Source organism: Oncorhynchus masou, unplaced genomic scaffold (genome assembly GCF_036934945.1).
Source record: "Oncorhynchus masou masou isolate Uvic2021 unplaced genomic scaffold, UVic_Omas_1.1 unplaced_scaffold_761, whole genome shotgun sequence".
In the NCBI taxonomy this organism is placed as follows: domain Eukaryota; kingdom Metazoa; phylum Chordata; class Actinopteri; order Salmoniformes; family Salmonidae; genus Oncorhynchus; species Oncorhynchus masou.
In genome coordinates this window covers 120205-132702 of record NW_027014076.1, presented here as the reverse complement: position 1 = coordinate 132702, position 12498 = coordinate 120205, and the positions used below count along the sequence as shown (strand labels likewise).

General features: G+C 44.6%; 1 protein-coding gene across 1 annotated transcript in view; it reads left to right on the top strand.

Moving 5' to 3' along the window:
- The first annotated feature begins 390 nt into the window (after positions 1 to 390).
- LOC135537387 (epithelial membrane protein 2-like) overlaps positions 391 to 12498 on the top strand; it is a 26756-nt gene continuing 14648 nt past the window's right edge. Inside the window, exons 1-2 of the mRNA XM_064963566.1 lie at positions 391 to 526; positions 11992 to 12090. Coding sequence (XP_064819638.1) covers positions 12013 to 12090 — 78 coding nt within the window. The 5' untranslated portion in view covers positions 391 to 526; positions 11992 to 12012. The remainder of the gene's footprint in view (positions 527 to 11991; positions 12091 to 12498) is intronic.

Sequence of the window (12498 nt, the reverse complement as noted above, 5' to 3'; positions counted from 1 at the left end):
GAGCCAGGTCTGCCTACGTCGGCCTTTCTCAATAGCAAGGCTATGCTCACTGAGTCTGTACATAGACAAGGCTTGCCTTAATTATGGGTCAGTCACAGTGGTCAGGTTACCTGCCACTGTGTACTCTCTGTTTAGGGCCAAATGCATTCTAGTTTGCTCTGTTTTTTTTTTTGTTAATTCTTTCCAATGTGTCAAGTAATTATCTTTTTGTTTACTCATGATTTGGTTGGGTCTAATTGTGCTGCTGTCCTGGGGCTCTGTGGGGTGTGTTTGTGTTTGTGAACACTCTGTGTTCTCTCTCTCTCTCCGTGCTCCTCCCGACAACACAGGACAGAATTTACAGACCACACCCAACCACAGAGTCAGGCGCGTACACGACACAGTAGCCAGGGTCGCGCACCGCTACTTCTCTTACTACTACGACCCAGCCAAGCTACGGTCACGTTTCTACTACACCTCTATCTCCTTCCTTCTCTCTATCGAGCGCGACGTCTGAGCTCTGCTGCCCCGTTCCACTGTTCATTTGGTGAGTTGCTCGCTTCTTCATTTATTACAGGCTACAACTCTTCATAATAAATGATGTTCATTTTGTTAAAAAAACTAAACTGTCTTGAACTTTTCCTGTTTGAGTGGGAATATTATTGATTAGCCTTTGTTTTATGGCGTGGTCGGTTTGAAATAATGTGTGTACTGGATGGTGTGGCAGGAGTGTGTGTAATTTATACTGAAGTTAGTCATTTAATTTCCACTGAGTTGAACTTTTGGTTCCTGTCAATGAAAGGGGCGTCGTCTGTCTAGGAGTTTGTCGCAACGAAAGGATGTAGTTTCCTTCATGTTCTATAATCCGTTTGGTGGGTTTATATTGTATTTTTTTTCTTTTTTTTAAACCTTAAATACATTAAATTAAATAAAGACAAGTTATAAAACGCATTGCAGGAAAGTTCTCCTACAACAGGGTGCTCTAACTCCGTGGTTTCCAAACTGTTTCCCATGGGGCACAAACTGTTCATAACCCTTTTTTTGTGGTTGGAGATCATTTTTGCCGTTTTTTCCCCCCAACAGTCTGGAGGAAAACTGATAACGCAGTCAGCAGCTCTCTCTGTTTAACTGTAATCAATGATGTGTATGAAGCCTGGATATTTGACAGGTGGCGCTGTATTGAAACCACTGAGCCTCCATCTTGGCTCTCCCTCCACAAACGTAAATAATATTCTGGAATCTATATAAATGCGTTTAATAAGGTTTACATTTGTTTCTGACACGTTTATTATATTAATGCATATTTTTTTTATATATGTATATGTTTGAGCTAAGCATAAAATATGAACAAATGTTTATATATATATATATATATATATATATATATAACATTTTCCTTAAAGCATTTTTTTAGAGAGTACTAATGTTGCTGTCCCCACTACAACACATTTTTATTTATTTATTTAATACATGTAATTTTGTCCTTGGAACCTTTTATGGAAATACTATCCATTTTTCCTCCTACAAGGGGAGTTCCAATATGGCCGACATGTGGCTGCAAAGTTGCTCAATGGCCAAAACCATAGCATAATCAATCCAGAGTTGTATATACATCATTGGATTTAATCGGATGATTTATAGCCCTGGTGGGAGGAACGCTCAGAGACGGTCGCGGACAAAATTCCTCTGTTGGCAGATTAACCCTCAGTGCTTTTCGCTTCCTAATGGCGCCCCCGTGTGGCCAAAGAGTCGTACTGGAATGTTTGAACAAAAGGAACTTCAGGAATGAGCGTCATTCAAGTAATGTACGTTTGCGCTCCATGGGGATTTACTGTATATAACATTACGTTGCGTTACTGTTTCGCTTAGGCTTATTAAGTAAAAGACAACGCATTTAAATTAATTAGCAGCAATGAAACGGAGACCGGTTTGGCCTGCACAGTCTGGAAGACACACTGCCAGCCAGGCCCATCTGTCGCGGCAGGAATCATTTCAGCTCCATGCATTCCATTGGACGTCTATGTCCTGAGGATGTTGGCGGGGAAATGCCTTGAAAACCTGTATGAGTCTGGATCTGAACGTTCCATCCCAGTCATTTTTTTGTTTGTTTGTTGTTTTCGTTTGAACCCTTTCCAAAACCTTAACCTTTAACCATTTGGAACGAATGGATAAACTTTAACCCTTTGAAATTTGACATTTGGAGAAATGTGAATACACGTCAGAATCTGAAGTTAAAATTGGTCAAACTGTGAGATCTTGTTGGGATTCTATTTTATATATCTGCAGTGTTCTAAACGTTCTAAACATTCTAAACGTTCTAAACATTCTAAATTCCCTTTGTCTGGGGGAGATGACATCAATGGTGTTGTCAGTCCCTGGAGAGAGAGACAGGGGAGAGAGAGAGAGAGAGAGACGGAGGGAGAGAGAGTTTGATGAGACAGGAGAGAGACAGAGGGAGAGAGACACGGAGAGAGAGAGAGAGAAACGGAGAGAGAGAGAGAGATAAGGAGAGAGAGAGAGACACGAAGAGAGAGAGAGAGAGACACGAAAAGAGAGAGAGACACGAAGAGAGAGAGAGACAGAGAGAGAGTGTGATGAGACAGGAGAGAGAGAGAATTCTACTCTTTCGTAAACTGTAGTTGTGAAATTTGAGTGAATGATTGGATGAATGGGTGGATGCATTTAGCTACACTCCATTAGCATCTGCTAACCATGTGTTTGTGACCAATACAATGTGATTTGATGAATGGACCTCATGTAGCAACACTGGGTCAGGGAAATGGCTGCACTATCGTGTGTGTGTGTGTGTGTGTGTGTGGATGGAGTGAAGTACTGGAGTTGTAGACTGAATGATGTGTCTTTATTTATTTTTATCTATATTGACCTTTTTTTACAATCCTAAATAATTCTCATAAATACAAATCAACGTTCACATGAATACATGTGAGTTCATAAGGACATGATTGACAGGTCGAATTGTCTCCTTGACTCCATATTATTTTCTTTTTCAGTTTTGATTTGTAAAAAAATATATATAGATAGTTTGAACAAAAAAAGTTATTTTTAATAGTCTTGTCTTCGACATTTTACTGTTTTATATTGTCCACAATGTTCCATGGTTCTTTTTTCCCTGCTGTGGAACATGGTTCCATGGTTCCTTTTCTCCCTGCTGTGGAACATGGTTCCATGGTTCCTTTTCTCCCTTCTGTGGAACATGGTTCCATGGTTCCTTTTCTCCCTGCTGTGGAACATGGTTCCATGGTTCCTTTTTTCCCTGCTGTGGAACATGGTTCCATGGTTCCTTTTTCCCTGCTGTGGAACATGGTTCCATGGTTCCTTTTTCCCTGCTGTGGAACATGGTTCCATGGTTCCTTTTTCCCTGCTGTGGAACATGGTTCCATGGTTCCTTTTTCCCTGCTGTGGAACATGGTTCCATGGTTCCTTTTTTCCCTGCTGTGGAACATGGTTCCTTTTTCCCTGCTGTGGAACATGGTTCCATGGTTCCTTTATCCCTGCTGTGGAACATGGTTCCATGGTTCCTTTTCCCCTGCTGTGGAACATGGTTCCATGGTTCCTTTTCCCCTGCTGTGGAACATGGTTCCATGGTTCCTTTTCCCCTGCTGTGGAACATGGTTCCATGGTTCCTTTTCCCCTGCTGTGGAACATGGTTCCATGGTTCCTTTTTCCCCTGCTGTGGAACATGGTTCCATGGTTCCTTTTTCCCTGCTGTGGAACATGGTTCCTTTTTCCCTGCTGTGGAACATGGTTCCTTTTTCCCTGCTGTGGAACATGGTTCCTTTTTCCCTGCTGTGGAACATGGTTCCTTTTTTCCCTGCTGTGAAACATGGTTCCTTTTTTCCCTGCTGTGGAACATGGTTCCATGGTTCCTTTTTTCCCTGCTGTGGAACATGGTTCCTTCTTCCCTGCTGTGGAACATGGTTCCATGGTTCCTTTTTTCCCTGCTGTGGAACATGGTTCCATTTTCCCCTGCTGTGGAACATGGTTCCATGGTTCCTTTTCTCCCTGCTGTGGAACATGGTTCCATGGTTCCTTTTTCCCCTGCTGTGGAACATGGTTCCTTTTTCCCTGCTGTGGAACATGGTTCCATGGTTCCTTTTTTCCCTGCTGTGGAACATGGTTCCATGGTTCCTTTTTCCCCCTGCTGTGGAACATGGTTCCATGGTTCCTTTTGTCCCTGCTGTGGAACATGGTTCCATGGTTCCTTTTTCCCCTGCTGTGGAACATGGTTCCTTTTTCCCTGCTGTGGAACATGGTTCCATGGTTCCTTTTTTCCCTGCTGTGGAACATGGTTCCATGGTTCCTTTTTCCCCTTGCTGTGGAACATGGTTCCATGGTTCCTTTTTTCCCTTGCTGTGGAACATGGTTCCATGGTTCCTTTTTTTCCCTGCTGTGGAACATGGTTCCATGGTTCCTTTTTTCCCTGCTGTGGAACATGGTTCCATGGTTCCTTTTTTCCCTGCTGTGGAACATGGTTCCATGGTTCCTTTTTTCCCTGCTGTGGAACATGGGCAAACTATTAGGGGGAAGCGTATCCCACTTGGGCTGAGGGGGATTTTAAGAACACATTTGGTGAAAGATGGTCCCTCGTCTGCCGTCAGCGTGGGCTTGGCTGAGCCTTCTGCGGTTGCTTCTCTTGTTACTGTGTGTGTGTGTGTGTGTGTGTGTGTGCGTGCGTGTGTCTCCCAGTTGATATTGAATGAACCATGAAAGCTGCTACTACTGCAGAGAGGAAAACACACACACACACACACACACACACACACACACACACACACACACACACACACACACACACACACACACACACACACACACACACACACACACACTGGCAGCAGTAGCAGCATATGGCTATAACATTACCAGTGCTATAAAACATGAAGCTGGATACTAGTGACAGGAATCAGAATCCACTTCCAATAGCTCTGACACTATCAGCTGGTCTGCCGGCGGCCTTTCTCAATAGCAAGGCCAAATAGCATTCTTGTTTTTTTTGTTTTGTTTTGTTAATTCTTTCCAATGTGTCAAGTAATTATCTTTTTGTTTTCTCGTGATTTGGTTGGGTCTAATTGTGCTGCTGTCCTGGGGCTCTGTAGGGTGTGTTTGTGTTTGTGAACAGAGCTCCAGGACCAGCTTGCTTTGGGGACTCTTCTCCAGGTTCATCTCTCTGCAGGTGATGGCTTTGTTATGGAAGGTTTGGGAATCGCTTCCTTTTTGGTGGTTATAGAATTTAACGTCTCTTTTCTGGATTTTGATAATTAGTGGGTATCGGCCTAATTCTGCTCTGCATGCATTATTTGGTGTTCTACATTGTACACGGAGGATATTTTTGCAAAGTTGGTGTTTGTCCCATTTTGTGAATTATTGGTTGGTGAGCGGACCCCAACCTCCCAACAACCATAAAGGGCAACGAGTTAGATAACTGATTGTAGTATTTTAAGCCAGATCCTAACTGATGTCAAATTTTATGTTCCTTTTGATGGCATAGAAGGCCCTTCTTGCCTTGTCTCTCAGATCGTTCACCGCTTTGTGGAAGTTACCTGTGGCGCTGATGTTTAGGCCAAGGTATGTATAGTTCGGCCTAAACATCAGCGCCACAGGTAGGTATAGTGTTTTGTGTGCTCTCGGGCAACAGTGTCTAGATGGAATTTGTATTTGTGGTCCTGGTGACTGGACCTTTCTTGGAACACCATTATTTTGGTCTTACTGAGATGTACTGTCAGGGCTGACAGAATCTGTGCAGAATATATAGGTGCTGCTGTAGGTCCTCCTTGGTTGGGGACAGAAGCACCAGATCATCAACAAACAGACATTTGACTTCAGATTCTATTTAGTAATGTCCCAGACTCTAGTAGGGTGCTGCAGTTCTAGTGCCCTCGCCAATTGGTTGATATACGTGGTAGTCATTTCTCAGGCCTGCCACTTGCCCCCCCCCCCAGGAATGTGTACACACACACACACACACACACACACACACATCACTAAGGACGGTTGAACCCCCCCCCCCCGATAGTCATTTTGGGTTTCCAGAGTCAGAGGGAAGCCTTTGAACCCAGCAGGACTGTGTGTGTGTGTGTGTGTGTGTGTGTGTGTGTGTGTGTGTGTGTGTGTGTGTGTGTGTGTGTGTCCTGCAGGGTCTGTGTCTCAGCTGAATAACAGATGCTAGCCTGGGTATGGCTTTCTAAAGGCTGTCTCTAAACACACCGGATTCACGTTCAGCATTCATGTCTCAAACAAAATGAAGGACAATTAAATCAAATAACCCATGAAGGAAAACAACTTTTACTGCTAAACACGGGTCATGGTTTTACTGCTAAACACGGGTCATGGTTTTACTGCTAAACGAGGGTCATGGTTTTACTGCTAAACGAGGGTCATGGTTTTACTGCTAAACACGGGTCATGGTTTTACTGCTAAACACGGGTCGTTGTTTTACTGCTAAACGAGGGTCGTTGTTTTACTGCTAAACGAGGGTCATGTTGTTTTACTGCTAAACACGGGTCATGTGTTTTACTGCTAAACACAGGTCATTGTTTTATTGCTAAACGAGGGTCATGTTGTTTTACTGCTAAACACGGGTCGTTGTTTTACTGCTAAACACGGGTCGTTGTTTTACTGCTAAACACAGGTCGTTGTTTTACTGCTAAACACGGGTCGTTGTTTTACTGCTAAACACGGGTCGTTGTTTTACTGCTAAACACGGGTCGTTGTTTTACTGCTAAACACGGGTCGTTGTTTTACTGCTAAACACGGGTCGTTGTTTTACTGCTAAACACGGGTCGTTGTTTTACTGCTAAACACGGGTCGTTGTTTTACTGCTAAACACGGGTCGTTGTTTTACTGCTAAACGAGGGTCGTTGTTTTACTGCTAAACGAGGGTCGTTGTTTTACTGCTAAACGAGGGTCGTTGTTTTACTGCTAAACGAGGGTCGTTGTTTTACTGCTAAACGAGGGTCATGTTGTTTTACTGCTAAACGAGGGTCATGGTTTTACTGCTAAACGAGGGTCATGGTTTTACTGCTAAACGAGGGTCATGGTTTTACTGCTAAACGAGGGTCATGGTTTTACTGCTAAACGAGGGTCATTGTTTTACTGCTAAACACGGGTCATTGTTTTACTGCTAAACACGGGTCATTGTTTTACTGCTAAACGAGGGTCATTGTTTTACTGCTAAACGAGGGTCATTGTTTTACTGCTAAACGAGGGTCATTGTTTTACTGCTAAACGAGGGTCATGGTTTTACTGCTAAACACGGGGGAGGAGGAGGTGAAGACCTGGAGGAGGAGGTGAAGACCTGGAGGAGGAGGTGAAGACCTGGAGGAGGAGGTGAAGACCTGGAGGAGGAGGTGAAGACCTGGAGGAGGAGGTGAAGACCTAGAGGTGAAGACCTAGAGGTGAAGACCTAGAGGAGGAGGTGGAGACCTAGAGGAGGAGGAGGAGGTGGAGACCTAGAGGAGGAGGAGGAGGTGGAGACCTGGAGGAGGAGGTGAAGACCTAGAGGAGGAGGTGGAGACCTAGAGGAGGAGGAGGAGGTGGAGACCTAGAGGAGGAGGTGGAGACCTAGAGGAGGAGGTGGAGACCTAGAGGAGGAGGTGAAGACCTAGAGGAGGAGGTGAAGACCTAGAGGAGGAGGTGAAGACCTAGAGGAGGAGGTGAAGACCTAGAGGAGGAGGAGGAGGTGAGGACCTAGAGGAGGAGGAGGAGGTGAAGACCTAGAGGAGGAGGAGGAGGAGGAGGAGGAGGTGAAGACCTAGAGGAGGAGGAGGAGGTGGTGAAGACCTAGAGGAGGAGGGGGAGGTGAAGACCTAGAGTGGAAGAGGGGGTGAAGACCAGGAGGAGGTGAAGACCTAGAGGAGGAGGTGAAGACCTAGAGGAGGAGGTGAAGACCTAGAGGAGGAGGTGAAGACCTAGAGGAGGAGGAGGAGGTGAAGACCTAGAGGAGGTGAAGACCTAGAGGAGGAGGTGAAGACCTAGAGGAGGAGGAGGAGGTGAAGACCAGGAGGAGGAGGAGGAGGGGGTGGTGAAGACCAGGAGGAGGAGGAGGAGGTGAAGACCTAGAGAAGGAGGAGGAGGGGGAGGTGAAGACCTAGAGGAGGAGGAGGAGGTGAAGACCTAGAGGAGGAGGAGGTGAAGACCTAGAGGAGGAGGTGAAGACCTGGAGGAGGAGGTGAAGACCTAGAGGAGGAGGAGGGGGTGGTGAAGACCTAGAGGAGGAGGAGGAGGTGAAGACCTGGAGGAGGAGGAGGAGGTGAAGACCTAGAGGAGGAGGTGAAGACCTAGAGGAGGAGGAGGAGGGGGGTGGTGAAGACCTAGAGGAGGAGAAGTAGGGGGTGGTGAAGACCTAGAGGAGGAGGAGGAATGAAGACCAGGAGGAGGAGGAGGAGGAGGTGAAGACCAGGAGGAGGAGGAGGTGAAGACCAGGAGGAGGAGGTGAAGACCAGGAGGTGAAGACCAGGAGGAGGAGGAGGAGGTGAAGACCAGGAGGAGGAGGAGGTGAAGACAGGGAGGAGGAGGAGGTGAAGACAGGGAGGAGGAGGAGGAGGAGCTGAAGACCTAGAGGAGGAGGAGGTGGTGGACACGTGGAAGAGGGAAGGAGCTTAGTGGTGTTGGAAGCTCTCTCCTCTTGCTTCCATCATTTGTTCCATGGCTGAAGTCTGTTTCAGCGGTGTGTGTGTGTGTGTGTGTGTGTGTGTGTGTGTGTGTGTGTGTGTGTGTGTGTGTGTGTGTGTGTGAGAAAGAGATCTAAAGACTGTGTTATATAAAAAGAGAAGAAATTACATTAAAAGTGGAATCCAAGTCAGCATTTTCCACTAAAAGAGGGAACTGGGTCGGGGCCCTACATCTAACATCGTCTATTCGGATGATTTGATGGCTTTGATGCCAACTACTGAGAGAGAGAGAGATATTCCAATTGGCTATTCTTTAACTAACAGCTCTGGCATCTTCCCCAATATTCCCCAATCCTTCCATAACAAAGCCATCCCCCACAGAGAGATGAACCTGGAGAAACCCATTACTCATCTGCTGATTGGCTCCTCAGTCATCATTACTCATCTGTTGATTGGCTCCTCAGTCATCATTACTCATCTGCTGATTGGCTCCTCAGTCATCATTACTCATCTGTTGATTGGCTCCTCAGTCATCATTACTCATCTGTTGATTGGCTCCTCAGTCATCATTACTCATCTGTTGATTCAGTCATCATTACTCATCTGTTGATTGGCTCCTCAGTCATCATTACTCATCTGTTGATTGGCTCCTCAGTCATCATTACTCATCTGTTGATTGGCTCCTCAGTCATCCTTAGTCATCTGTTGATTGGCTCCTCAGTCATTATTACTCATCTGTTGATTGGCTCCTCAGTCATCATTACTCATCTGTTGATTGGCTCCTCAGTCATCATTACTCATCTGTTGATTGGCTCCTCAGTCATCATTACTCATCTGTTGATTGGCTCCTCAGTCATCATTACTCATCTGTTGATTGGCTCCTCAGTCATCATTACTCATCTGTTGATTGGCTCCTCAGTCATCATTACTCATCTGTTGATTGGCTCCTCAGTCATCATTACTCATCTGTTGATTGGCTCCTCAGTCATCATTACTCATCTGTTAAGCACCAACTGTCAGAGCAGCTCACAGATTACTGCACCTGTACATAGCCCACCTATAATTTAGCCCAAACAACTACCTCTTTCCCTACTGTATTTAATTTATTTATTTTGCTCCTTTGCACCCCATTATTTCTATCTCTACTTTGCACATTCTTCCACTGCAAATCTACCATTCCAGTGTTTTACTTGCTATATTGTATTTACTTTGCCACCATGGCCTTTTTTTGCCTTTACCTCCCTTATCTCACCTCATTTGCTCACATCGTATATAGACTTGTTGATACTGTATTATTGACTGTATGTTTGTTTTGCTCCATGTGTAACTCTGTGTCGTTGTGTGTCGAACTGCTTTACTTTATCTTGACCAGGTCACAATTGTAAATGAGAACTTGTTCTCAACTTGCCTACCTGGTTAAATAAAGGTGAAATAAATAAATAAATAAATAAAAAATCTGTTGATTGGCTCCTCAGTCATCATTACTCATCTGTTGATTGGCTCCTCAGTCATCCTTACTCATCTGTTGATTGGCTCCTCAGTCATCCTTACTCATCTGTTGATTGGCTCCTCAGTCATCCTTACTCATCTGTTGATTGGTTCCTCAGTCATCCTTACTCATCTGTTGATTGGCTCCTCAGTCATCATTACTCATCTGTTGATTGGCTCCTCAGTCATCATTACTCATCTGTTGATTGGCTACTCAGTCATCATTACTCATCTGTTGATTGGCTCCTCAGTCATCATTACTCATCTGTTGATTGGCTCCTCAGTCATCCTTAGTCATCTGTTGATTGGCTCCTCAGTCATCCTTAGTCATCTGTTGATTGGCTCCTCAGTCATTATTACTCTTCTGTTGATTGGCTCCTCAGTCATTATTAGTCATCCGTTGATTGGCTCCTCAGTCATCATTACTCATCTGTTGATTGGCTCCTCAGTCATCATTAGTCATCTGTTGATTGGCTCCTCAGTCATTATTAGTCATCTGTTGATTGGCTCCTCAGTCATTATTACTCATCTGTTGATTGGCTCCTCAGTCATTATTAGTCATCTGTTGATTGGCTCCTCAGTCATTATTAGTCATCTGTTGATTGGCTCCTCAGTCATTATTAGTCATCTGTTGATTGGCTCCTCAGTCATTATTAATCATCTGTTGATTGGTTCCTCAGTCATCATTAATGATCTGTTGATTGGCTCCTCAGTCATCATTATTGATCTGTTGATTGGCTCAGTCATCATTATTGATCTGTTGATTGGCTCAGTCATCATTATTGATCTGTTGATTGGCTCAGTCATCATTAATGATCTGTTGATTGGCTCAGTCATCATTATTGATCTGTTGATTGGCTCCTCAGTCATCATTAATGATCTTTTGATTGGCTCAGTCATCATTATTGATCTGTTGATTGGCACCTCAGTCATCATTATTGATCTGTTGATTGGCACCTCAGTCATCATTATTGATCTGTTGATTGGCTCAGTCATCATTATTGATCTGTTGATTGGCTCAGTCATCATTAATGATCTGTTGATTGGCTCAGTCATAATTATTGATCTGTTGATTGGCTCAGTCATCATTATTGATCTGTTGATTGGCTCCTCAGTCATCATTACACATCTGTTGATTGGCTCCCCAGTCATCATTACTCATCTGTTGATTGGCTCAGTCATCATTACTCATCTGTTGATTGGCTCCCCAGTCATCATTACTCATCTGTTGATTGGCTCAGTCATCATTACTCATCTGTTGATTGGCTCAGTCATCATTACTCATCTGTTGATTGGCTCCCCAGTCATCATTACTCATCTGTTGATTGGCTCCTCAGTCATCCTTAGTCATCTGTTGATTGTCTCAAGTGTGGCACAGAAAGGAAAGCTTTAGCTGAAGTTGGTATTTAGTTTCCTCTTAGCATTAGGATTAGTGCTGAATGAGAGATCCATCCTCTGAGGTTATTAACCTTGTGTGGTAGTGGACAGCGTTCACAACAGACCCGTCTACTGAGGTTATTAACCTTGTGTGGTAGTGGACAGCGTTCACAACAGACCCGTCTACCTCCGCACAGGACTGGGTCCTGTTGTAGTTCACACACGGAGTTTCCTGCTCCATTATTGTGACCTATATAATCTCTCTCTCTCTGTCTCTCTCTGTCTCTCTCTCTGTCTCTCTCCCTCTACTCTCTCTCTCTCTCTCTCTCTCTCTCTCTCTCTCTCTCTCTCTCTCTCTGTCTCTCTGTCTCTCTCCCTCTACTCTCTCTCTCTGTCTCTGTCTCTCTCCCTCTTCTCTCTCTCTGTCTCTCTCTGTCTCTCTCTCTCTCTCTCTCTCTCTCTCTCTCTCTCTCTCTCTCTCCCTCTCTCTCCTCTGTCTCTCTCTCTCTCTCTCTAGGTTCCCGTGTAACAGACAGACATGTTGGTGATTTTAACCTTCATCCTCCTCTTCCACGTCATCTCAGTCATCCTCCTCTTCATCAGCACCATCAACAATGTACAGTACCCAACCCAGCCCTTTGTCCAAACGTCACTTAAACATTCGGACCCTTTTCCCCCACATTGTTTTCCCCCACGTTACAGCCTTATTCTAAAATGGATTCAAATACTTTTTTTTCCTCTCTCATCAATCTACACACAATACCCCGTAATGACATCACAACACCCCGTAATGACATCACAATACCCCGTAATGACATCACAATACCCCGTAATGACATCACAATACCCCGTAATGACATCACAATACACCGTAATGACATCACAATACCCCGTAACGACATCACAATACCCCGTAACGACATCACAATACCCCGTAACGACATCACAATACCCCGTAATGACATCACAATACCCCGTAATGACAGTGAAAACAGGAATTTTCTAAATTTTACCAAATGTATTA